The 27,666-nt window shown below is 35.7% G+C and overlaps 2 protein-coding genes and 1 long non-coding RNA gene across 4 annotated transcripts; 1 reads left to right on the top strand and 2 right to left on the bottom strand.

Annotated features, from left to right (window-relative positions):
- Positions 1 to 14: 14 nt before the first annotated feature.
- On the bottom strand, positions 15 to 8,705 carry LOC110785472 (probable methyltransferase PMT11). Its single transcript, XM_021989910.2, has 9 exons — positions 7,882 to 8,705; positions 5,087 to 5,236; positions 4,718 to 4,988; positions 3,805 to 3,915; positions 3,211 to 3,370; positions 1,782 to 2,039; positions 1,530 to 1,652; positions 1,141 to 1,218; positions 15 to 690 (listed from the first exon to the last, which is right to left on the bottom strand). Exons 1-9 carry the CDS (start codon positions 8,542 to 8,544, stop codon positions 483 to 485), a joined length of 2,022 nt encoding a protein of 673 aa, XP_021845602.1. The 5' UTR covers positions 8,545 to 8,705; the 3' UTR covers positions 15 to 482.
- A 6,085-nt stretch (positions 8,706 to 14,790) lies between these two features.
- LOC110785458 (uncharacterized) lies at positions 14,791 to 15,602 on the bottom strand. Its single transcript, XR_002532612.2, has 2 exons — positions 15,386 to 15,602; positions 14,791 to 15,244 (listed from the first exon to the last, which is right to left on the bottom strand). It is a non-coding gene; the product is annotated as an uncharacterized lncRNA (long non-coding RNA).
- A 608-nt stretch (positions 15,603 to 16,210) lies between these two features.
- On the top strand, positions 16,211 to 22,678 carry LOC110785474 (BTB/POZ and MATH domain-containing protein 3). Of its 2 annotated transcripts, none has more exons than XM_021989913.2 (4): positions 16,211 to 16,991; positions 17,503 to 17,851; positions 20,015 to 20,285; positions 22,075 to 22,678. In XM_021989913.2, the coding sequence occupies exons 1-4, from the start codon at positions 16,570 to 16,572 to the stop codon at positions 22,290 to 22,292; spliced, it is 1,260 nt and encodes a 419-aa protein (XP_021845605.1). In that variant the 5' UTR covers positions 16,211 to 16,569; the 3' UTR covers positions 22,293 to 22,678. The 2 variants fall into 2 exon arrangements, with proteins under 2 accessions (XP_021845605.1, XP_021845606.1); XM_021989914.2 differs by having other exon boundaries at positions 16,273 to 16,991; positions 20,015 to 20,323; positions 22,075 to 22,210.
- The last annotated feature ends 4,988 nt before the right edge of the window (positions 22,679 to 27,666 follow it).

The following is a 27,666-nucleotide window of genomic DNA, read 5'->3' as shown; positions in this document are numbered from 1 at the left end:
GTATAAAACTCAAATGACAAGAATAGACTATGAAATTCAAATTAATTTCAAGCAAAAAAAGTAGTTGCTGATATCATCTTTACATGATTTTTTCCTTCTAATATTCACTGCTTAAAATAAATACACGCAAAGAAGAATATAAGCTGAGGTACAGGTTATGCAGTAGTTATACAATGAAGTGAATGAACCCTTGGCATGTCGCCCTTCGGGACTAAGTGTTCTAACCTCCAAGTTACAATGAACAACCCGATATAAATATACTTCCTATACACTAGATAGTACAATGAATTCTTTTCTCCTTTATCTATCTGTCTCTGTCTCTCTATCTCTGATACTTTGTCAGCCTTCACCCAGTATGATTTCTCGACAATCCGCAGCAACCCTCCATTAGGTCCCACAGACAAGCATGAACAATATCAGAACTTCATTCAAGCAAAAATTTCATTTGATAATTCTAAACCTCTTTTTCTACTCCGTGCTTGTTACTTTCGCAACAGCTGCTTATCACATGACAAGACCTTATAGCTAGCATGAGGTCCTTCAGAAGTGTCATGAATAGCTGCTCGCCATCCCATTGCCTTGGCGATTTCTTGAAGCTCTTCGACAACAGAAATGATATCACGGATATATACACGGCCACCTGGCCTTAGGATCCGATCCATCTCAAGCATGATGCTAGAAACATTGCATCTGAGATTATTAATAAAAAAGAGTTACATGTAGACAAGACAAACTCATAGCGACTGAAAATTCAGGCATTGATCTCAAGAACAGATGTGAAGGGCTTGCATAGGAATGAATTACAAGTTTTCGGACAAAAATCCTAACAGCTTGTTTGGCGAAACAGAAACTGAAAAAATGTGTCAACTAGTATAATTTGATATGCAATGACTAGGTGGTGGCTAGTGTTGACAGAAAGTAATGAAGAAAATTGCATAATGGGTACACGGCAGCAGAGACAATATCAGGGAATATAGAATATAAAATTATATCCAAACTCATAGGGGTGTTTTCATCTACAGCCTTGTACCAAATGAGTCGTAAAGGTAAGAACCTTAGAAAGCAAGATAATTTGTGATATGTTGCTTCATTGCACAACACAATTTGAGCAATGACAATTACAAATGGAACGAGACATACCTTTTTCTCTCAATGGCGAAGAGGCCAGAGGCATGCAATAGATCATAAGTTCTTGGGTATGTGTCAAAGGGTTCACACCTGCAGAAGAATAATGCAAATCATTATATATCACCAGTAACCACTGGTACGCCAGATCCAGTACTGCTAATAACCATAACCATAACCATAACCATAACCATAACCGTTGGTATCCAGTGATACAACCTTATGGCCCTTGTAAGATGAGGATGTTAGTAAGCGAAGGCTATCAGCTGTTCCTAACTGAAATCTTACACTGAAATACAACAAAATTGCACAACAACTACGGCTAAACCATACTCTAGTAACTATCGTACTCCAAGGAGAAAAATCAGGACGACAAGAATCTAGAAAGTGATGATAATACAAACCAGTCATGCATGACTCCAATAAGTCCACGATCATTAATAACAGGCAGCGTATTTGGCCCACTCACAGGAACCACATTCATAACCCAGCAATCTATACCGAAATCAACCAATGCAGCTGCAAATCTGCCAAAATCACAGAAGGAATCATAGAGATTAGCATTGTCAAGGAAGAACTGAGATCTAATACAGCAAAAGCTGAGCAGGGTTCCTGGGGTTAGGGAGAGGAAAAAAGAACAGAGACTGTGATAATACCCTCCATAGCCGGCCCTCATGTCCAACACATTTCTGAATTTCAAAGTCTTCCAATGCCAAGCACGAACATAGCTTCCTATAATTTCATTCCAATATTTTGATTCAGCTTTGAAGAGCTCTTTCCTAGATATGTAAGCGTCAATTTGGATACTCTGCAGCCTATCTGGCGGGGTATGCAATCTTTCAGGCCACTTTGTTACATTTCCACCGTAACCATTCTCCGGAAGACGAGTGATGCATGGCTGGAGATTCACATACCTAATTTAATCACAACAAATGTTGCTGGTGGTTATTAACAGTACCACATGAGGAAAAAAGCGGACAACTAGATCTAAAACTAAAAAGGCAAGGCCAGAGAGAGAATGCAACTTTAATTAGCCAAGTTATGCTGACAAGGGAAGCCTATTAAATTAAACAACAACCTAACCATCAAAGTGAACAATTGTCTCCCCCCCCCCCCCCCCCAAGAGGATCCTGATGGTAAAGCAAGATGTGAATACAACAAAAAGCGTCCCAAAGGATCCTGATGGTAAAGCAAGAAGTGAATGCAACAAAAGCATTGGATTTTATTCTTACTGTTGGTTAACTTGTTTGAAATGGTAAATCCTTCTTCTCCAATGTTGCAATCATTTTATATCAGCCAAATTGTCAAATTGCAAATCATACCGTCGGAGGCATCTAAAGGGGATATTAAATACTCAAATTGTCACCTAGTTGCTACTACAGATAACGCTACATGCTCCACCTCGTACACAGTACACGTTATACAAGCTGAACAAGATGCATTAAGGACTATACCAATTTGGGATGCCCTTCTCCATCCTATACTCCATCATTCAAAATCCTTAGCAAAAAATGCACATAAAACAGTCCCAGATAGGGCTCTCCTATTTCTTTTCTACTTCTCCAGGTTCCCATTCTCCCACCTCATTCTCACTCTCTCGTCCAAGTCTCAACTCATTGACTGGGCAAGATGGAAAATAGTTTGGAGATCCATGGAAAAGCTCCAAACAAGGGGCTCTTCATAAAAGCTTCTCAAGATTTCCCATCTCAGGAAAAATTGGAGATCTCTGGAGTTTCACTCGCAGAAAATCCCTTGGAGAGCCCCTGCAAGTGCCCAGCTGCTCATAGCCTAAGCAACATATTAAAAAAAATCTGATTCAAGAATGAGGTAAATCAGGCAGCTCAGGGGATACATTAACCAAGATTCAAAGCATACCACAGACGTCATTGTCAACCACAAATTCTTGCACATCATTTTGATGAGACCAGGCATGAGCACGAAACAATTTAACTAAGAACCTTGATATAGGGCTTAGCATCCCTCGAGTCAATATTGATGCCACAACAGCTCTTATACTTGCATAATAATGAACCAAATATTATCTGGACTATCAGATTTAGATTCCATAAAACTAACAAAACATACCAAACATTATCTGGATCGTCATCCTTATCACAGAGAGGGGGGAGAGTTCCAGCTTCGCGGCTCAGATAGCAACTATTGTTCAAGGGCTTTTGCCAAATTGCAATATATCCTTCCTTTTTCACTAGCTCCCAGCAAAGACGAGTCGTAAGGTTAACCATCTCTGGAGAAAAGGGTAAAAGAAAAAATTTATTTGGTGTCAGATCATGGAAATTAAACAAATTGCTGAAAACAACAAATGCATGCACACATAAAGTTAAATTTGCCAGGACTGCTCAAGCTTAATCAAACACAAGGGTACTCAGTGATTTTGACAACTTTGTCCTAGGTTCCTACTACCAGGAATTACTATACCCATATTACTAATATTGAGAACCCAGAAATAAAGTTCCACCTGTCAGCCAGTATCCCCCTATGAAAACAATATTTGAATAAGGTTAATGCCAAATCGTATATCATATAAAACTCTTGTGTTATCTAAATGTTAGAAAGCCTCACTGATATTTGAATACAATAACTTATTAACCAACCAGCAACAGGCCAACAGCCATTGAGGTCTGTTGTAGAGACAACAGACAAGGATTTCTAGACTTATACCTTTCCATTGTTCTTCTAAAATTGGTTCATGCTTATAAACTGGCTGTGCCGCCCATGCAAAGTAGCCACCTGCCCGTAGCAACCTATTGACCTCAAGAAGAAGAATTCCATCTGTCACACACACATTGATAGAAGATTAAGGAGATAAAACTATTAGGGAAAAAATTCAAAGGTATCAAAGCAATGGTACACGAGCCAGTTTCACATAGATTAATGTTAGTATCAGCTTACACAAAAAATTGTTAATCTCTTCTCTCCTAAGAATGACTACTGTGTTAAAGAGTGCAGTTCAACCTCCCCAGTCCACGAAACATTTTTGCAACAAGAGTCACAGCTCACAAGTCATACGATTCTATTCATGTAATAATACTCAAATAAAGTTACATCCTGATTATCTTTCATCAGGAATGCATGACTTCTAATATTTTGCATACATGTACCAGCAAAATATATCCAATAATGTTCAGGGATTTTCTTGCTAGCAATCCACATTTCACAATTTCCAGAAGCCAACTTCCAACTAACCATTTGAAGCAATGTATTTGAAACTCAATGCTATCTGCACAATTGCACCAAGCTACGGCACTGATCGATTATTGTAAAAAAATCACATCCGTGTAGGCCAGCGCCTGCCAAACAGGTAGGTCAGGTATGTTCCAGGCCAGGTAAATTTGAATTCTATGTAGGTCATCTTTTGGGTCACTTTGGGGTCAAAACATTTTTTATTTTCTCGAGTTATTTTGGGTTAAAAAAGTGTTCAAAGACTACAGGAAGTCCACGAAGATATAGATAAATAGTGTAAAACACATCACTAAAGACTTCATTTTCTTGACAGATAAATCAGCAAACATCAAGCTAGGTATTTGCAGTGAATAATGTAACTATCACAAAGTACTGAAAGGAAAAGGCTTACCATCACGAGTCCAATTGATTCTACATCTTGAGCAATGTATCATATCATAAGCTTGACTTGGATATGGTAGACGACGAGTAGTAAAGGCTGCCACCATTGCAGGCACTCCCCGCTCAAGTGCGAACTGAATTTGATTCTCATGGACATCCTTAGGAGCGACTGATAAAGTGGTCACATTTCGTGACATTAGGTAGGCGCCAAAGCTTGCAACACCACATCCAACATCTAATACAACACGCGTATGTTGGCCAAATGAAATTTCAGGGATCATCTACATGTATTATCCGAATGAGATCAAAAGAAAAAATATATATAAAAAAAAGAAAGCTTTTTGTACTACATGGATGCCACGAACAAAGAGGTAAGCACCTGAGAAATTTGATCCAAGTATTGATCTGCACCATGTATAAATTGTGTACCACCTCCAGGAAACTTAAATTTGTCCTTTGCTCTAATCATCCAGTTTTGACCACCTTTATCTTCAACAAGACGTGTATGAGGAACATTAAAAAACCATACCTGCATTGGGACGCATGACTTTATTATTAGACATCAGAATTTCAGAACACCAAAACTTTTAGAGAACAGAATAAAGTTCCTATATGCTCTCAATATCTCATGAAGATTAACCCAACCTACAGAGTAAAAGAATCTACAACTACACATGCAGCATGAAATACCCGCATCAATTAGACACTAAAGCAAACATTCTATTGACGATACTCCATAGTCCATACTAGGCAGGCAAAGAAACATTCAATAGTCTAGATAATTGATTCTGAACAATAATCTCATATATTTTAGACTACTCCACATGTGTATAATAGTTAAGTTAGACAAGGGAACACATAACTGAAACAACACTTGCATACTGAAAAATAACGCCCCGGTGACTAAAATTTAAGGTAGAACACAAGTTTGTAGACAGACAAGCAGAAACGTTCCTTGGTTGGTGCATCGGATACAGGGTAAGTTCAAAGTTCTGCGGCTAAAAAAAAGGCTAAATGTATAAGATTTCTTAGCACAATGCACCCACAAAAATTCTATTAGATGGAGCTACTAGTAAACTTAGAAGCATTTTCTTTCCAAATATGTGTAATATATCAGCCGATAAGCACAGAGAAGCTAAATTACATATGGGGAGAAAAAAATGAAAATCCACTCTACTGCAGCCTTCCTGCCATCCCTCTACTCTTTCCCTCTCTCATCCACAAGCATTAGCACAGCACACTTGTGCCTACTTACTTACAAGTAATACTTCGTAAATGTATAATGTATATCTAGGTCAGACAGTTCAATAATCAATAAGCCTCTCAACAACATGCTTAATAACACTCATTGAACGGGTTAGAAGCACTACGTCCAGAGTGTGTTTGGAAAAAACAAAAATATCGAATTTACTTTCAGCAACAAGTCCTCAAATCTATAAGAGCCTGCCAATGTCAGGAGTGCAGGTTATATATGTAACAATATAATACCGATGACTTATTTACATTCAAATAAAAAACACTTTGTTCTCCTGAATAATAAAGTATTTTGACTATTTTCTCCCGGATATTGATGACTTATTTTCTCAGTCAAAATCTAAGATCAGATAGCAGTAGAAGCTTGATGATTTCTAAGCATTCCTGGACACCAATACCAAGGAAAACCTATATAAGTTCATTGATGGACCCCTTCAAGCTGATGAAATCAAAATCGAGGAAGATAATACTCTCAGAAACAATCTTAACTGACCAACACATAAACAATTGACAATCCCTAAAAAAGAAAATTGTAAGATTTAAAATTTTCAGTATAGTTCATTAGGGATTAATCAAATTTTCCACAACAACTTTTCTACAACTTTTGATATCTCCTTTCTTGACTAGATGTGAAGAGACAGGTAGTTCAAGGCTTCCAAGAACAAAGGTCGTGTCGGGGCAAATGGAGCATTTATGATAAAGAGAATGATTCCGAATTCTTGCGGAGTGGAACCATGCAGTACCAAACACGAAATAGATCTTCCAAAGAACAGGGCTTTTTCGAATAAGCCAATTCATTTGGGACCCTGCAGATCCACTCTTTTTCCTATTCAAAGATCAGCTCTTTGTCTCTGGTTTTCACATCGAGAATTCTTTGCAGATGAAGAGATATCAAAGGGGCTTCTAAGTACTTTAGCAACACATGTATAAAAAGAACATATGTTATTTAGCTCCTTCGTGTCTACTCTAACTAGTTGTTTCGGTTTTTTACTAGCGGCTTCCACTTTATTTATAGGTCTAAACAAGACACGACTTATTTGATATTAATTGAATGAACAACTCAAGAAATCCTCCTGTAGTTTTCCGCCTATTTTATAGTTCTTTACCACCAAAATTGATAGTTGTTGGTTATTGAGATTCATCGGGAATTCATATTAATATTTAGGGATAGATATTATTTTCAAATGAATTGAAATGATTGAAGTTTTTCAAAACATACCCTTGACAATTCAAGGGTTAGGCTGACTATATTTGATATCTTCTTTCCTGACAGAAAATGAAAGCTTCATAAACAGTACCAGGGTAACAGTACCATGTGGTTATATCACATACTTCCCTAGTTCCCCTCCAATACCAAGTTCCATCATAAGCACATACAACACTGGTAGTCATGATAATGTGGACTGATACATTTCCCAGCTCATGTAATCAAATGCCTTCCCTCCTGGATCCTTAAATTCAATAAACTTTTCTCACTTGAGCTGAAATAATAATCCAATTATGCACTAACATTCATCCTTCCTCTAATAGTGAATGTCATTACTCATTTTTCCTCAAAGTAGCAGCATACTCTCATGTGACCTATTTAACTGCCTGTCCTCATTCAACTCTCCCCCACGAATCCAACAACCCATGTTCGCTCACTCTCTACTCAACACAGGCTAAGAAATGTACAGAACTGACTACGCTTCAACCAGAAGATAAACGTGTAGATTCGTTCTTGTTTGGTTTCCAGTTATAACATATGCAAAGATGCACAGCATAATGCAAAAAGTTTGCAATTAGGCATTCCTGTAAAGTAATCAAATCAAAAACAGCAATTTGTATAAATTGGGTAATAAGATCAGCTCAAAACCACAAATAATCAAACTAAATGCAAATCTTCAGTCTTCAGTGTTCAGTAAGAGAAAAAAAATGAACCTCATCACGGCTTCTCGGCCAGGGGATCGGAATCTTGTAATTCTTCGGCGCCGGTATCAAGCAATTCAACTCCTTTCCTTTCTCCGGACAATGCCGCTCAAACTTCTCCCCTTTCTCCGTGGAAACCAACCGTTTAATAGCCTCTTCATTATCCATGCAAGGAATATACTCTCTCAAACTATCACCACAAATAGGAAACTTCGAAACTCTAACCCTAGTTTCCGAAACTGCAACCTCAGAATCACTAGAATTCCCCCAACTCTCCACCACATTCGGATCATACTCCCCGATCTCGAAATCCTCCGTCATTGTCCCGTTCTCATCCACGATCCCGAACCTCTTCAATGGCTCCTCCGCCGGAGGCGGTGGAACCACTACCGGCACTGGAACCGACACAGGAGGAGAACCACCGCCAGCGGAAGGAGTCGGTAAAGTGGAGTTGATTTCGGAAGTAATATCAAACGATTTGTTGAGATTAGGAGAGAGAGAAACAGAAGGAGAAGATGAAGATGCGGAAGAGAAGAAGAGGAGTTGATTGTAGCCGACATCAGAGTAGTGCTTGCCGATGTAGAAGAATGCGATGGAGAGGAAGAAGATGGCGGAGATCTTGACGCATAATGGCGATTTGATGAGGTCGCCGCCATTGTTGAGAGGTCCTTTCATGGTAGGTTGGGTGTTGGGGAAGAAGAGTATGATCTACTCAATCTGATTCCCAGCAAGGAGAGTGTGGGAGTGTAGTTGAGCAGTGGGAGGAGACTAGAGAGAGAGGGGGGGGAATTGGTGCGTGGTTTTTTGCAGAGCACCGCTGAATTCTATACATCGGTCCGTAAAAAGTCGCTGGAATTTAGAGGTAAAAAATTAATCTCCCTAAAAAACAGATAACTTTGTCTTTTGTCATGTTGAATTGATGACACACGAGCTGTTATAGTAAAAAAATGGAAGAAAACAAAGTGAAAATGGTTTCTTATGGTACTATTATTGTAGGAACTTCTTTACGGTTATGTGATACTGATATCAAAAATTAAACGGTTTTTTCATGAAATGCCCACGAGGTTTAAAGAAATTCACCAAATACCCCTGCACTTTTCATAATACACCAAATACCCCTAATTCAAAACTTAATACACCAAATACCCTTGATGACGTCATCAACTCCTAATTAACCCAATTAACATATAATTAACCCGTTAAGCTCCAATTAGCACATGTCTTTTTCCTTTTTCTCTTCCTATTCTCTTTTCTTTCTTTCCTACTTGCTTCTTCCACCTCTGTATCTTCTCTCTCCTTCCCACATTACCACCAATCCACCATAGAAACCACCCGACACCATTGCTCGCCTACTGCTGCCCGCCGACCTCGCTCCAACCACCATCCCATCTCCATCTCGTTTCTCATCTCACCCATTCCCTTCTATTTCTCTCCCCACTGCCATGGAATCACCATTGGAGTTAGTTCAAGCTTTCTCTCTCCTCCATGTTGAACCTTCAAAATTCCCCAATCAAAATTCACAATTCTCCAATTGGATTCCTCAATTCTCCAATTAAATTCCCTAATTTCTATAAGAATTAAATAAACTCAATTCTAGAAAAAAAAAATTGGTAGATAAACAAAAGTAAAAATCGGTGAGCGGGATTTCAAATTACCCATTTGTCTTGTGTCGACCCAATTTGAAGCTAACAGCAATCTCAACATCATCCCTTGTTGCACCAACTTCTCGGTGAGCGGTGGTGCAGTAAACGGTGGAATACAGAGGAGAAAAAAAGGGGAGGAGAGAGGAAGAGGGATGACCGGGTTTTTCTTCGATTGAGCTGAGCTGCGAGACAAGGAAGGAAGCAGAAGGAGGGAGCTGACAATGAAGGCGGTGGTGGTTAATGGCAGAAGGGAGGGAAGAGAGAAAATAAATGGGTGGGTTATTGGGTTATTGGATAGGTTACTTAGGTTTGTTAATGGGTGGGTTGAGTATAGGAGTTAATTAGGGATTAATTGAGTTAATTATATGTTAATTGGGTTGATTAGGAGTTGATGACGTCATCAAGGGTATTTGGTGTATTAAGTTTTGAATTAGGGGTATTTGGTGTATTATGAAAAGTGCAGGGGTATTTGGTGAATTTTTTCAAACCTCGAGGGCATTTCATGAAAAAACCGAAAATTAAAAGATTTGCGGATTAAAATAGTGAGATAAAGTACAACGAGAAGGGTGATATATACAAGCATACGATGACATAAAAGTTGTTTGTAAATATACAGTGTTCTACAATATGTAGAAATTTGATAAAAACAACTATGGTACACAATACAAAGAATTTTGATGTAAGGCTCTATTCGCGATAAGAAGTGAGGATTCCGACAAGGAAGAATATGAAAGAAAAAATTGTGTATCCATGATGAAGGAAGGAGAAAGGGGAGAGCACCCAAATTAAATGAAACGACGGTATATAATAGGTAGAGTTTTAGAAGGTTTAGTCGTGTGGGAGTATTAGTTTTTTTAAAAACATATTTTATTTCTGGCTAGATTCTTGTCGTAATGTATTTTTACTTTTTTAGAGGATAACCGTGACTTATATTAGATTATCGAGGGAAGAATAGATAGTTTTTGGCAATTAAATCACGAAGTAGTTTGTTGTGAATGACTCTTAGGGTTAGCTAACAAACTTAAATTCTTAGTACTTCTTAGGTATCTAGATGACTAGATGAGGAAGAGTTTTAAAGAAAAGCTACTAATTATATGAGAAGATCGCCAACAGTTAAGATTATTCTTGTTAATTGTTCCTTGTTTAAATTAAGCTTATTGCAAAATCCAATCAAATTAGCCATAACTCTTAATCTCTTAAAAATCAAAAGCTTTTGTGTCAGACGGACTAACGAATTCCCCCACGCGCGCGTGAGATCACGCGCATTATAAAAGCATTTTTTTCTCTCTCTTCTCATTTTCTCTCTTCTGAATGATTCATTCTCTCTCATCTCTCTCCCTTCCCCTCTCCTCTGTCCTGCTTCAACACTCCTCAAACCCTCCGCCTCTTTCGTCAACAACTCGGGCTCCCTCCCGCTCTCCTCAAAGTCGTTGGCTTCTCCGTCTTCCATGGAAGAGTTGCAAAGCTAGGGTCTCTGATCAAAATCCAAAGGAGGTGCGACGGTGAAGGTGCTACGGTGGAGGTGCGGCTGTGGAGGTGATACAGCTACATCGATCTCGCCGCCGACCTCTCTCCCTCCTCAAGCTCAACACAATTTGCTCAATCGTATCTCGATTCAACCGACATCTATTTCGTATTCTCGAGAAAATGGCGAGGACGGCGGCGGCGTTGTCTCGGAATGAGGTAACTCTTTCATCTCTCTCCTTCATCTCTTCTCTATTCTTCAGTTATTTTAGGTTTTGATTTTTCAAATTAATTTTTGAAATTAATTTAGGTGAATTTAGGGTTTTTGATTTTAGGTTTTTTTTGCCTCTGATTAGTTGCGGTTGTGGTGGTGGTTTATCGATCATCTGAATTCTTGATGAGTTTGGATCCATGATTAATTTGTTGTTGCCATTGTTTCTTCAGTCCCGCCAACCACCACTGGCGTATTCGTCGCCTCCATCGTGCTATCAAAGAGATTTCTCTTATTTAGTTATGTTTTTGTTGTGTTTATTTTTCAGTATGAATTAGTTAAGTCATGGTCATATTTAGTTAAGAATTTGATTTGTTTAGTTAAGCTTTGTGGAAGTTGTGGGATTTCTCAATGATTTTGGGACAGACATGAACGTGGACTTATGTCAACAAGAAGAGATTGACTGGTTCTAACCTAGTGAACATGTAAAATTCAGGGGTTGTACTGATAATTCGTTTTTGTTTGTTTTAGTTATATTTTTGTTATACTTAGTTAAGAATAATATCATGTTAGTTAAGAATAATGTATGTTTAGTTAGGATTAAATTTGCTTTAGTTACAATTAGATTTGTTTTATTAATCTGGTAACTGATAATACACCCTCAAACTCCTAGAGTTCTGCAACTACACGCATTGTTGCTGTCAATTTGGTGTACAAGGCAGGAAGATGGATAATGAGCCTTCCATGTTGCAGCCCCGACATGGACGGCGTTACAGTGTTTGTGACCCAGCTATATTTGGCCACAGACCGAGTGATTATAAGCCAAGCAACTGCAGACCGAGTGATTATAGGCCAAGCAACTGCAGACACAGGGTGAGATAGATTGAAGGAGTCTGAAAACAATAACTGAAATTCGAAATATGGGAGGACTTTCTCTAACCAAGCTGAACTAATGCATGATTTAATGTATGAAGCAGCACCAAAAGGAAACAAGAGTACAAGACCATCCAAATATTTCTGTACAGTTCAGAATACCAAATCAAAGTGACAAAAACAACTAGAATTGTTGTTGGTTTAGTTATGGTTTCATCTGCTAATTGCATGTTATGTATGGTTAATTATTGGTTTTAGTTAAAAATAATTTTATTTTAGTTACCCTTTTATTGTATTTAGTTATGAAATAAAATGGTTTAGTTAAATCTTTTCTTAGTTATGATTATATTTGTTTTAGTTAAGAATGGTTTCATTGTTTTAACTATTTCGTTTCGTTGCTTAACTAATTGGTTCTAATGTTTAACTAATTGAATTTCAGATTTAACTATTTGAATTTAAGACTTAGCAAATACTTTCTATAAACTTATTGGTTCCGTTGCTAACTAATTAGTTTCGTTGCTTAACCAATTGGTTTCATTTCTTAACTAATTGAATTTCATGATTAACTAATTAGTTTCAGTGCTTACTAATCAGTTTCATTGTTTAACTAATTAGTTTCAATGCTTAACTAATTGAATTTCACGCTTAACAAATACTTATAAAAATCACTTTAACGAAAATAGGAACACACATGAGTCAAAACCATTTTCCAAGGAAATGATGGGTCAAAGCTCAAAAATATTACACCTAGCCCATTATAATATCACTTTAGGGTCACTAGTAAAGAATTTTCATTAACAATTTAATCTTACCTAAATACGATTATTCTTATCTAAATCTAAGAAAATCTTAACTAAAACTTATAAAATCTTAACTAAACTTAAAAACATATAACTAAAACTTATGCAATCATAACTAAAACTCCGAAAAGCATAACTAAAACTCAAAAAGTCTTAACTAATTAGTTCTAACACTTAACTAATAGGTTTCAGTGCTTAACTAATTTGTTCGGTTGCTTAACTAATTAGTTTCATCGTTTAACTAATTGGTCTAAATGCTTAACTAGTTGATCAATTGTTTTACTAATTGGTTTCATTGCTTAATTAATTGAATTTCAGGCTTAACAACTAGTATATTTAATAATTGTAAATTCATTAGTTTCATTGCTAAACAAATGAGTTCCATTGCTTAACTAATTGGATTAATTGCTTAACTAATTGGATTCGTTTCTTAACTAATTGGTTTCATTGCTTAACTAATTAGTTGCATTGCTTAACTAATTCGTTAGTTAAAAATCATTTCGTTTTAATTAAGGTTAATAATTAAATTTATGTAATTTGACGTTGTTAATGATTGCTTATCTTGTATCGTTGCATCCTGTTCTTCTGAACTGCAATAAATTCAACGCAATAGGGGAAAATCTTTTGTTATTGAGCCGTACATCGACAAATACTACGAACTATTACATATATATATATATATATATATATATATATATATATATATATATATATATATATATATATATATATATATATATATATATATATATATATATATATATATATATATATATATATATATATAATATATAACTTTGTTTTAACACCATCATGAATGTGATAAATATAGTGCAATGTGATTAAAGTTAAGAATAAGATTTAATCATGTTTTGATAGGTAGATGGGTCCTAATGATCTGCCTATGATATACATAGTCCATTATGAGATTGAATGTGTTTCATACTTTCATAATTTTCATAATTTGATTGATAATACTGTATTGGAGTGGACAACTCAAGTTATAGAAAATATTATGCATAAAAGTACATACTCGCGTTAATTATAAGATGATTCAATATTAATTAAGATAACGTCCCTAACCCTGGTTTCATTGCTTAACTAATTGATTTCATTTCTTAACTAACTGGTTAATTTCATTTCTTAACTAATTGGTTTCATTGCTTAACTTATCGAATTTCAGGCATAACTAATCATTTTCTTAACTAATTGGTTTTATTGCTTAACTAATTAAATTTCAGGCTTTACTAATTAGTTCTAGTGCTTAGCTAATTGAATTTCAGGCGTAACTAATTGATTCTATTGTTTTAACTAACTTGTCCCATTGCTTAACTAATTAGTTCCATCGTTTAACTAATTGGTTTATTGCTTAACTAATTGGTTTCAGGCTTAACAAATAATCTAATTGAATTTCAGGTTTAACAAATAATCTATTTATATACGTAAAGGTATTGGTTCCATTGCTTAACTAATTAGTTTCAGTGCTTAACTAATTAGTTTGAGTGCTTAACTAATTAGTTCCATTACTTAACTAATTAGTTCCATTTCTTAACTAATTGGTTACATTGTTTACCTAAAACTCAAAATTACATAACTAAAATTTCTGAAACAAAAACTAAAACGTAGAAATTCTTAACTAAAACTCCTGAAATCATAACTAAAATACATAAAATATTAACTAAAACTCTCGGAATCATAATAAAACTCTTGAAATCATAACTAAAACTTCTAAAATCTTAACTAATACTCATTAAATCTCAACTAAAACTCAGAAATTTAATCGTAACTAAAAAGAATTTATTCTTAACTAAAATAAAATTATTTCGAACTAAACAAAGTTTTTTCATAACTAAAACGGAACTATTCTTAACTATAATGAGAATATTCTTAACTCGACACAACGAAAGAATAACTAAAAAATTAATTAGAATGAAAAAACAATGTAACTAAATCATTTTATTTCATAATTAAATATACCAAAAGTATAACTAAAATAGAATAATTCTTAACTATAACTAATTTAAACATTACTAAAATAAATAACACAAAACAAAATTAGTTTACATTTACAATACAAATCCAAAATCATATTAGAGGCTTGTAAAGCATGAACTGGAGCAGTAAGCACCAGTTACTCTACTCGACATCTCGCCACAACACCAACAACAACTCACAACCATCCGCCACCACCGAAGGTTCAACAAAACCAACACCAACGCGCGGTAGCACCAAATTCTCCTTCCTCCCTCTCATCGACGGTGAATCGAATGAAATACTCGGCGTCGGGAACCAGCCACAACCACCACTCTTAGCGCATCCGTCGTTGCATCCACATCTGCGAGATTGGGATTAGTTTCCGGTAGTTTGACGACCGCCGAGATCACCTAATCGCATAAAAAACCAATCAAATCCTTATCAAATAAAATGAAAAATAAAAACTAATTGAATGAATTATAATCGAAACAAAAATAAAACTGAAACAAAGGAGAACGGAGGAGAACGGAGGAGAGAGAGGGACGAATTACCATCCTTCGTCGTCATCGCCGCCGTCACCATCCTTCGTCGCCGTCGTCCCATGCTTCAACCTTGTCGGCACAAATGATATCCTGAGGAGAGAGAGAGAGAGTAGAGAGATCTTGGGGGAGAGAGAGAGAGAGAGCACACAGGAGGAGAGAGAAAGTGAATTAGGGTTTCAAGTTTGGTGAAAATTAGGATTTTATAGGACCCGAAAATTGAATCCATACCCGCTAGATTGACCCGCGAAAATTGGAAGTCCAGCTCATCTAAAAGTTGGTCTAACGGTTAGACCGTCTTTCTTAAAAGTTTGTACTTAAAAACCGTGCACTATGGTTTACTGGCCTTGATTTTCTTTTTCTTTTTTTTGAAAAAAGCAAAGAAAGAAATTTAGTTTATATTTTAGTTCAATTTATGGAATTTACATCAACATTTTTACTTATGGAAGATTGAATCTGGCAATTTAGAAGGTGGACCATGGTGCATATAGAACATGGTGCACGTTAAGAACACGAGTATATAATTGAGAGAACATCTGGTTACGAGAAAAGAACATGAGTATTTTTTTTATTTAGGTTTTTAATAAATAGTAAAATAACATATTATTTTTATAACAAAAAAAGTGAAATATTATATCGCATGGACTTTTACCGTAGTGTCATGTTCTTTTGCTTATGCACATATGTTCTTTTAGTGTACCATACTTTATGTGCACCACGATCCATAGTCCACGGATTGATCTGTATGCGCCGTAAACTATTAGGCGTTACCAATATAAAAGTCGGCAAATATTTGACTATTTAAGGGTGGTTCGAGCCCACCGCACCAACGCGGACGCAAATATAAACCACACGGGATCTTTCTCTCTCACTCTTATCTGCCCGTCTGCCCCTTCTCCCGTCTATATAAACAAATACACTTGTCCCGTAGTTATATTTTACAAAACCAATTTCGTATTTTCCAGATTGCTCATCATTTTCACTTTTCCAAACCTTTTCCCCAAATTCAAAAACCCCTAATTGTTCGTGGATCATCTAAATTCTCCCCAATTCAACGGCATCTCCCTCCAATTCAATTAAATCTTCATGCTTAAACCCTGGAAACCCTCAATTTCTCTCTCCTTTCCCCGCAATTTCGTATGCTAGGGTTTGATCAAGGGGTTTTACCATCGGAACCCTAGAAATTCCATGAAATTATGGTTAATTTTGATGCCGGCGAAGTCACTGATACCGTTAAAATCTATAAGCATACGGAAACCTCCAATCTTTCCTCCTCGAAGTCCGTAATCGAAACTGCAAATGGGTCCCACCGTTTCGAAATCAAGGGGTATTCCCTCGCCAAAGGCATGGGTGCTGGAAAATACATTTCCAGTGATATTTTTACCGTAGGTGGGTATGATTGGGCGGTATATTTCTATCCGGATGGGAAAAACCCCGAAGATAACTCGAGCTACGTTTCGGTATTTTTAGCGTTGGCGAGTGATGGGACGGATGTTCGGGCGTTGTTTGAATTGACGTTGGTGGATCAAACTGGGAACAAGAAACACAAGGTTCATAGTCATTTTCATCGCGCTCTCGAAAGCGGTCCTTATACTTTGAAGTATAAAGGGAGTATGTGGTATGTTGCTCTTAATTATTTGTTAATCATAGTTTTTTATTGGTTCTTGTGAGTGATTTTCATGCTTACAGTATTTTCTAATGATGTGCAAGATTTAAGAGTGTATTTTAAAATGTGGACTCATGCTTAAGTTGCTCAGTTCCCCATTACTACGAAATACTATAGAATGGTGTATTTTTAGGTTAGATTATAGCATTAGATATGTTTGGAAGATTGGTATGGTAGAAATATGAGCTTGAATGCTTGATTTTGGTTTGATTAGTACCTTTTCTGGGATATCTTATTGTTTACTGAGTTCAAGATGAATGCCAGGTGCATTGTTTTGGCACTTGTATGATAGATGCTGGGTTTGTTTTGCTACTGAGTATTTAATTTCGGAGATTAGGCTTATTTCGGAGATTAGGAAGCCTATAAAATATTCTCAAAGCACTTAGGGTCCTGGTATTCCCTTTTTTCTGTTCGGAGGCACGTTTTCTCGCCTGACTACTTGTGGGATTTGACAATTTTTCAGGGGCTACAAGCGTTTTTTCAGGAGAGCTTCCTTGGAGCAGTCCGAGTTTTTGAAGAATGATTGTCTTCTATTGGAGTGCACTGTCGGAGTTGTTAGAAGTCGGATGGAGAGACCCAAACAATATAGTATAAACATTCCACCGTCTGATATGGGTAGGTCCTTTAAGGATTTGCTTGAGAATGAAATTGGGTGCGACATTGTTTTCAAAGTTGGCGATGAGAAATTCAATGCCCATAAGTTGGTGCTTGCTGCTCGTTCTCCTGTATTTAGAGCACAGTTCTTTGGACTTGTGGGAAACCCAAATATGGATACAGTGGTTGTGGAAGATGTTGAACCTTCCATTTTTAAGGTATATTTTTGTATTAATGTCATTTCTCTGTCTCAAAAAAGTTTAATGATTAATTTTGTAATGGCCCTTCTCTTTTCATTTTTTCCATGCACAAAACTTTGATGCTTTTTGTTTTATTATGTTTGGTGCTGAAGTGTGTCTTGTACCTAAGATATAATCTACTTCATAGTTTGGTTATCTGCCCCTATTTTTGAAGGTGGTTTGGCGGTTGGGATGTGGAAACCTTTTTAGTCGATATATTAACAAACTGCATAGGCACCCATACAACCTTGTTGATTTAATTTATAAATTTCAACATTATGTACATGTCTCGGGAATTTTTTCAATGACTCTTTGCTAGCAAATGGCACATTTTACATGGGTTATTTTTCTTATTTCTTACACGTATCTACAGAAAGCTTCACTCATGGTTTGCATTTTAATCTTTAGCTTTTGTAGTAAAAATTGATCATATATGCAGATCCATGTTTATTTAGACAAAAGGAGGGAGTGTATAATCTACAATCCCAGTGCATTTAGTTTAGGATCCTAATATTATTAGTTACTACTAGTCTACTACACAGGAAAGCCTGCCCTACTCCTCATTTGGGAGCGTCTAAGGATGCTAAGGTTGTAATAATTTTTTACTCCCTCCGTATTTATTTAATAGATACACTTGCCTTTTCCGGCCGTATTTATTTAAGAGATACACTTGCCATTTTTAGTAACTTATCAACCCCACCATCTAATTAAATAATCTATCCACACCCCACCCCCACCCCCCACTCCCCTAAAATAACATGGTCCCCACTTGTTTTACTTATTAAAATATCTATCCAACCCTACTTGTTTTATTACTTTATTTCATTCAATTTTTCTTCTTAATACCCGTGCCCGGCCAAGTGTATCTCTTAAATAAATACCGAGGGAGTACTTCTTAGACTGTTGAGGATTTTCAGACTACATGTACAAATGTAAATATCCCCACTTTTTCCCTGCTTTGTATTATTTTCTTTGTAGCTGAATAGACAAGTTTTTATGTAGTAATCAGACATTCTCTTATTCCCTCCATTTCTGAATACTTACAACACTTGTCTTTTTCGGTCGTTTCTGAATATTTGTAACACTTCCTCTTTTGGTATTGGATAACTGATTCTTTATTATTTCTTTCACCTACTTACCCCACTTGCGTCAATTTATTATTTCTCTCTTACTTAAACAATTAAAATATCTCTATTTACCCCATTTGTACATTAGTTTATTCATTTATATGTACTACATCCAAACATTCATAAACTACGTGCAAGCACAAGTGTTGCGAGTATTCAAAACGGAGGGAGTACTAAACTGTGGTTTTGTGCAGTAAGCCAGTACTACTATGTTTTTCTTCATTATAAATAATTAATAAAGTACCATCTTGGTGAATTTTAGGAACCATGGATCTGTGTGGCTGGTTAACATAGAACATTACTCTCAGTGGGGAGAATAGTCATAACAATGATGTTATTAGAGAGTTATCTTGGTCTGGAAGAAATGAGCCTCTTCCAATAGGATTTATTCACTTAATTACTTATTTTAAAAGAAACTAGGTCTTTTAGACGTGCAACTTATGGTTTTATTTAATTAGCTTAAAAAAATCTCTTGCACTTCAATGTAATCAAAGTGATGAAGGTTGAAATATTGGAATTTGAACACCAAAAGAGATGAGATTGGAGTTCGATAAAAATTGTTGAACTTAAATTGGAAGGTGGTACTGATGAATTTAATTGTTCGGGGGAGTCAAAGTCAGGGATTGAGAATGTTTTGGAGAGAAGTGGAAAGATAAGAAAGAGGGAGAGAAAGGACACAACAAAGTACATGATTTAAGGAATAAGAAACAGACATACATTGGAGGACACTCGGCATGCAAAAGTTCCCGTTATAAAATAATTAGATAAATATTTGTAGCCTCTTTTAGAGAAGAAAACTAAGTGGTATTTTTGAATGGCAGAATACATGTTTTTTAAAATCTCACAAAGAATGATATAGCTCAGATTCTTTTTACATAGTTCAACTGTTTTCTTTTGTCAACTGTTCTTCATGATGTTTTATGCACAAAATGCACCTCTACCTGTGGCAGTGGTGTCATGTGTAATAATTACTAACAATAGTCTCTAACTTGACGTGTTTTTCTTCTGATTGCAGGCTATGCTATTGTACATATACTCTGACAGTCTTCCTGATGTTCATGAAATAATGGGTTCAAATTCTTCTTGCTCGTTTGCAATAATGGTGCAACATTTGTTGGCTGCTGCTGATCGTTTTGACCTAGACAGGTTGAAAATATTATGCGAATCCAAATTATGTGACGAGATTACCGTCGAAACTGTGACTACGACCCTCTCACTGGCTGAGCAGCACAGATGTGCGCAGTTGAAGAGAGCCTGTTTGAAATTTGCTGCAGCAAACTTGAACGGTGCGTCTACCTTGTAGAATCTGATGATCTTATGTCAGGTTAAATCTTTTTTAATTGCTTTATTAGCTTGTTTCATCTATGTATTCCGTATTTGCATGTAGGTATTTAACATTATTATTGTTTTGGTTATGGTTATGGTGAGCTACTGTATTGTATATTTGTATCCCGCAAGAGAAATTGAGTTGGATTAGAGGGGTTGGATTGTTGGAACTTCATTGGATTTTTTTTTATTGTGCTGTGAGCTGTTTAGTTGTGTCTGTGGTTAGAGTTCTTGTTTCTCGAAAGGAAAATAGAAGTTAGAGTAAGCAATATGTTTACCCAGATTGTCATGGTACTCGTGGATTAGTAAACAAGTTTTATCAAGGCGGATATACTACTCCACATATGTCAATATTGGGTAGACGCAGCTGATTTGATTTTTTGAAGTCAACTATTTGGGTTTGTGATTTCCCAACGGCACGGGAGTTGTCAAGATGGAGAATGGGAAAGGTGATAAAGGGATGGTGAGCACATAATGCTTGAGTGACATTCATGGTGATGGAGGAGTGTGCGTATAGGTATACCTCCCAGCCTTATGGTAACCCATTTTCCTCTGCTATCTTTGGGTAATGTTTTAATGTGATGTCATACTGTTCGAGTGAAGTGAGCTATTAGAATTCTTCTCGGCTGGGTCCTTGAACTTTCAGTGGCTTTCTAGAAAATTCAAGGGCAATTTATGGCGTGAATTTACGAACTATTTTCTTGTTTACTATGTAGTACACCTTTCTTTGGTACTGCTGGGAACTAAAATCCTAAATTATTGACCCACACAAGTTGGGAAGGGGGGGAGTAGGGGTGGAGGATGAGACATGATTTTAATATTTCTCATTAGTCTATTTTCCCAAATATAAAGTTATAAAAGTGTACTTTCATGGGAGAGAGGCCGTTATATAGACTTTCTTGCATGGAAGAATGTGGTGGCCTTCACATCAGGGAGAAAGGGCACTTTTTGGGTGTAGTATTATCGTTCTTAACTTAGCAGCTTATGTGTATGCTGAGAGCTTCTAAATAACATGGCTAGGGAAGGAGCCCTACTGAGTCTGTTTCTCATCGTGGTTTCTTCTGTGATTCTCGGACGGGTCTGTTTCAAATCGAAGAATGCTTCTTTCTGTTGATGGAGGTTTATGTTGCAATTATTATTGGAAGACCATGTGAAACTACTTGAAAATGAGCAGCATCACCGCTGAATTCATGGTTGAAAGTGGTTCTCAGCTGGTAGGTGGGTGAAACAACTGGGAGATCAACTGATTTTAAACTTTTTACATAGCAGCGACTAACTTAACGCTGGGAGCTTCATAACATGGCTAGTAAAGGAGCCTAGTCCTTTGGACTCTGATCTTCTTGAACTGAACTAGCCAAACCGAACAACTTTAGGGTTAAGGAATATTGCAGTATTCATATAGTAGGAAATGGTTCACAGCTGGTAGGAGGGTGAAACAAACTGGGAGAGAAATTAAAATGGATATTTTCATTACTGTTCATTTGTGTGTAGAAGTTGCTGTTATGTTGGAGTTGTTTGAGTTTGAAATTGAAATTGGGATATTTTCATTACAGTTGGTGAACCTTTTCCTTCATTTTCTCTTTAGGCCATGATGGATTGAACAGTGATGCAGTGTTATTTGCAGTATACTCCATATCAGACTTCTTATGCCCTTTTCTTGTGAATTGTGATGGTGTTTTTTGTCATGGATGTCATCTTTTGAATACACAAAAGTACTAGTAATTAATTTTCTTATAATCATTTTTTCAGCGGTGATGCATTCTGAAGGATTCAGGTACATGGAAGAGAGTTGTCCCTCACTGCTGTCCGAACTACTGCAGACTGTCGCCTCAGTTGATGATGGTGGTTTGCCATTAAGCAAGAAAAGGAGCAGCAGCAGCGTGGTCGGGCTAGATCTTGGTGCAGATAGAGGAAATCCTGCAGAATCAGTGAACCCCAATGGCAGACGTCTCAGGAGACGCCTTTAGTACAAACCCAGCTGTATTAGGGCACAGATTTTACTTTTTAGTGCTTTCTTTACCATCCACCTTAATATAAATTAAGGTGGTGTTAATAGCAGGTTAACTTGGATCATGTCATATCAATGAATGGGTCACTACTTACCTTGTGCCCTTGTTTCAGTATAGAAATTTTCTTCAAATTTGGTTTGCATTCTTTTAATTTGCTCTGGGTAAATTAGGATCATATCTTAATATTTGTTGTAGATAGCAAAGATGATAGTTCCTGACTGTTGGCCTTTTTCTTTTTCTTTTTCTTTTTCTTTTTTTTAAGGAAAAGCTACTGGCTGTTGAATTGATGGAGCGTCAGATGAAAAAATGTTTGGTGTGAGTAGTATTTCGAATAGTTCCAACTATTAATGGTCTTTCTTATTTTTATTTATACTAAGTAACAAGGCCCTTTGACGATATTATAGGTCTCTTGAAGTAAATTGATGTATAACTCGAAGGCTAAAACTTTCAAGCTCCCGCTCCTGACTTCTGAATAATCCCAGTTATTGTGTGACCCTCTCATATTAGTTTCATTCATTTTTTTTCCTGGTTTTGTTCGAGTTACAAAAATAGGTTTTAATCAGACGGAATAAGCTTACCCTTTCAAAAACGATGAATTTCTTTAAGCAATTAGTGATTGTTCGTTGAGAAAATGTTATTCTTTGCCATGTTCTCTGTTTAGCATATATGAATGTTCGTCCTGTTAAATGAGAATATCATTGGATTTGAAATTTTGATATTTTTTCAAAGTTAAAGCTATTTTTATAGCAACTTTTACTTAATGGTGTTCCAATAAGGACCAACTTAGTTTATCGTAACATCGATACTTCCAATTGTTTCCCTTTTTGTTCCACTCACAATGAAACACAAGATCACTTATTTTACATTACCCTATCACTAAAGATTCTAGGGACTCTTGTTTAACTATTCGATGGCACGGTACTCAAATTCGAGCAAATTCAATTTTTTTTGTTCCGCACCATGCGGTATAATGTTGGCTTACTAAGTAAAATAATTATAACTTGTTATTCTAATATTTTCAAATAGACCTGTGTCTCTTTGGCTAGCATTTACACTAGAGCCTTTAAAATGTTTAATGAATGGAATATGCGTACTTGTCTAGACTCTTTGGAAAATGCATTCAAATATGAATACTTCTAAATATCCGCCTCTCTATATTTAGGTTGTCTGGACACCTCCTGTTCCTGTTACTTTTAAACTCTACTTTGATGGCTCTGTTCGTCACAACTCTGGTGCCGCAAGGGTGGTTATTGAGGATGACCTAGGAAATAATGTCGCTAGTAGCTCCTACAATCTGGGAGACACGCAGAGCTTTCTCGCACAAGCAACTTCCCTCCGCAATAGCTTAACTTTAGCAATAGGTTTTAGTTGTAGTACCTAGATGCAACTATGCAAGTACTAGCTTATTGCAACAACAATGTTAAAAAAAAGAACCAATAACATTATCAAGAAAGAAACCCATAACTTGTAAAGAGTCCACTCCTATCTTAATTAGTACATGATGCCATGTTTATATAGTAAAAACAGAAAAAGCTTTAATGATTTACATGGGAGTATTAACTAATTGTATTTCTTGGTGTCACCATAGTTAGACCAAAGAAAGGTCCCCATTGCAAACTCTCTCTTAAAAGATACATCGCCTTTGACGGAGAGTCCATATTCAGCAAAAAGCCTATCAAGAGTAGTTTCAGTCATGTGTTGGTAGTCATCTTTGGTGTATCTTGGATAATGAAGTGGCATTTGGAAGAAGTAGCTCTTTACCCCATTATTCTTCTGCCTTTTGCTCTCCATGATCTCTTCTTGATCAGTAACAACGTACTACCGCCTTTTCTTTCTTTTTTTCAAATTTTCTCTTTTTCTTTTGTTTAAGGTATGATTTCAATTTATTGTTATTGATTATTTAAAGTGGTTTAATTAGAATGAAAAAGGTTCAAAATGCATGAAGTATTGTCACAAAATTGGGGTGGTGTACCATATATCTCTACCTAAGCTAGCTCCTAGGTGCTACATGTGTTGTACCATTTCATGCAAATTATATGATTCCCATCTTGCATGTACGCACACATGCACATAAGTAACCACTCAGAAAATCATGTTTTTGTGGACAACAACCAAAGTCTTGGTAAGAGTTGTTTTCAAGAATACAATATGCTTAAGGTAAACACAACTGAACTCTAAATAAGACACACCAATTAGCAAATGTGTGCAGTTGTGATTTGAGCCGAACATAAGTAGGCTCTGCTCGAAAATGATTTGAGTAAGATCGTCTTAGGCTCGAAGCTCGAGATGTCGACAAACTTTAAACTCGCCTTTCAAAAACTGGTCAGATGAGCAGTAGTAATTTTCTTAATGAGCCGAGCCAAACTTATCAACCATTGGTAGTGTGTTTTTTAGATTTATGACTTTTTTTTGGTCATTATATACTGTAGTACGTAGTACTTAGGCCATGTTCTTTTTAGCTTAATTTCAGTTTCATGCTTATTTTTCAGTTAAATTTAGTTCAGTTCAGGAGCATTTAGTTCATTTCAGTTAATTTCAATTCTTTTCTGTTAAGTTAAGTTAAGTTAAGTTAAGTTTAGTTTAATTCAATTCAATTCAACTTATTATTATTATTATTGTTATTATTGTTATTATTATTATTTGTATATTATTTACATTATTTACTATTAATTATTAATAATTATTTATTTATTATTAATTACTATACTTTATTATTATTTAGTAATTAATTACTGATTATTAATTAATAATTAATAATTATTTAGTATTTAACTATTAATTCTTATTTATTACTACCTCCGTTCCTTAAAGTTATTTACGCTTACTATTTGCACGGACTCCAATGAAATATTTAACCGTTTATATATCCAATTATGTATGTGAAAAAATTATAAAAATTTGATATTTTGAAAATGCATAACAAGACCAGCCTAATAAGATCGATCTTACATGAAAACATTTTGATGTATATAACAGTGAGAATTCACGCTCAAAGTTTTCATACTTTGGACACATATTTTAAAGCGTAAAGAACATTAAGGAACAGAGGTAGTACATAGTAATTTTTAATTATTTATTATTCAGTTAAGTTAAGTTCAGTTAAGTTAAGTTCAGTTACGTTCAGTTCAGTACAGTTTAGTTTAGTTAATTTCATTTTAGTTCATGATCAATTCAATTCAGCTCAAAAGAAAAGGGGTTATATATACATAAATAAAATGGTTATACTCCGTTTAACCAATCGAGAGTATTTTAACACCTCCCAACTCCCAAATCCCATATCCCATCTGAGCTGGATTATTCTTGTGTGGACCTGGTCCACAATAATATTAGTGTGGACCCAAAATTAATAGTTTTCTCTAGCACCTTTTTACACTCATAATGACTTTTATTATTTATATAGTAACTACTAACTATAATAAATTAAACACCAAAATTCCTAAACATATTAACCATTTTTTGAAGCATAGTAACCCTATGTTTTTAAAAGCGAATTGTGACTTAAAATCACATTATTCAAGCACAACATGTATCAACGACATTAATTTGATATTTTTTTTCATAATAATCCTAATAAAATGCCAAAATAAATTAAGAACAAATCATTAACTTTATTTTAAGGCATGGTGCATGACAGGCTAAAGTCGTATCACCTAGTCAAAAATAAACCTAATTCCACTAACAAGGTAGCAAGGGAAGTCAGGATCGTATCCACAGGGAAACAAGCGTTCTTTCTACTATTAAAACTAAGGTCTAAACTATTGGGAAACAAGAAAGTTGGTTGATTTGTATATTAAAACTAAGACAATAATAAAAGAGGAATAAATAAGATATTAAGAGGTCTAGGGCATAGGTTCACCAATGAACAACAATCCGGGATGATAAACAATATTAATAATCAATAGAACAGTTAATTAGATTAGCATGCTCTCTCGAATCAATACTAATCATAGACTTAGAATTAACGGGCTCTCGCTACGTATTAATCCCAGTTCTACCTATTGACACAAGCCTAAACATCAAATTGCATCTCTCGAATCTTAACTTGATATTGCTAGACTAATACAATTAGACCTGCGCAAATCTAATCGCATAGTAAATAAAATCAATCAATAGGAATTAACCACAATACCAACAATCAACAACATTCAATCATCCCTTCATATTAATTCATGGATTCCCAAAACCCTAGAATATAAACTACTCACAAATATTTAATTTAAACAAAGCAAACATGATTAATGAAAACATAATTAAAATTGAATAAAGAATGAAAGAAATAATAAATACCAAATTGAAGAACGAAGGATGAAATTTAAAGTTTGAAACTTGAAAGCAACAATAAAAGTAATTAACAAAAGTTTAGAGAAAGAATAAAAACTAAGCAATAAACTAAGGTACTCTAAAAATAAGATCCCAAATAATATGTCTAAGGGCTATATTTATAGTCTTGCCCAAAAGTAGAAGAAAAAAAACCGGAAATAAAGCAAAATTCCGCGCCCAGGGGTTGTCGTCGCCCGATCGGGCGATGGGCCGCCCGATCGGGCGATCTGCTCGTCAAACTGCACGATCCCGTATCTTAAAACACCATATCTCCTTCGTTATAAGTCGGAATTAGGCGAGTGACCACTCGTTGGAAAGCTCTTGAAGTCTAGAATCCAACCTAATTTGAATCGCTGCATTTGGAGTTGTATAACTCGAGTTATGATCAAAAGAGTGGACGACATTCAGTTTTCTACTTCTTTCACTATTCGCTTTGCATAAAAATTCTTCCAACTCAATGTTTGCGCTCTCGAAAGTATATAATCTTTTGTATTGATTCAAATAAGTAGGAAATGCATAAAAATATGTTAATTCCTACAATGATGAACCTGAAACTACAAACACACTACAAGGAGCACATTAGTACTAAAAATCGCTCCGAAGATCAAAAAGTACTAAGGGACGGGGGTAAAAACTCTATATAAAACGCATATATCAGTGCACAATAAATTTAATGTGGACCAAGTCCATTTAAGAAATGGTGATCTGAGCTAGTACATAAGCAAGATATTAACCCAATTGGCTTTGGCAATGTTTTGTTTGATGCACTCGCAACTTTCCATTATGTATTTCAACCAACATGGACTCCAAGTCACACAAAGAATGAAAATATTTATCTGTAATATTTAGAAGGATAAATTGTTTTTTACCACCAATAAAAATCGAAAAATGATTTTTCTAAAAGCAAGTTTTAATTTTGGAATGACTTTTTCAACAATCGGTTCCACAACATCCGGCAAACCTGTGTCTGTTGAAGGATCAACAACATCAAGTAGAGTTTCATAACGCACAT

Source organism: Spinacia oleracea, chromosome 1 (genome assembly GCF_020520425.1).
Source record: "Spinacia oleracea cultivar Varoflay chromosome 1, BTI_SOV_V1, whole genome shotgun sequence".
NCBI classification, from domain to species: domain Eukaryota; kingdom Viridiplantae; phylum Streptophyta; class Magnoliopsida; order Caryophyllales; family Amaranthaceae; genus Spinacia; species Spinacia oleracea.
The sequence above is the reverse complement of the archived record's forward strand: the minus strand, read 5'-3'. Positions and strand labels throughout refer to the sequence as shown.

Coding starts and splice junctions, on each gene's coding strand:
- LOC110785472 (XM_021989910.2), bottom strand. CDS start 8,544: ATGAAAGGACCTCTCAACAATGGCGGCGACCTCATCAAATCGCCATTA. Junction 4,989..5,086: donor ACTTGGATCAAATTTCTCAG/GTGCTTACCTCT, acceptor TAATACATGTAG/ATGATCCCTGAAATTTCATT. Junction 691..1,140: donor TTCGCCATTGAGAGAAAAAG/GTATGTCTCGTT, acceptor TAATAATCTCAG/ATGCAATGTTTCTAGCATCA.
- LOC110785474 (XM_021989913.2), top strand. CDS start 16,570: ATGGTTAATTTTGATGCCGGCGAAGTCACTGATACCGTTAAAATCTAT. Junction 17,852..20,014: donor TTGAACCTTCCATTTTTAAG/GTATATTTTTGT, acceptor TTCTGATTGCAG/GCTATGCTATTGTACATATA. Junction 20,286..22,074: donor TGCTGCAGCAAACTTGAACG/GTGCGTCTACCT, acceptor TCATTTTTTCAG/CGGTGATGCATTCTGAAGGA.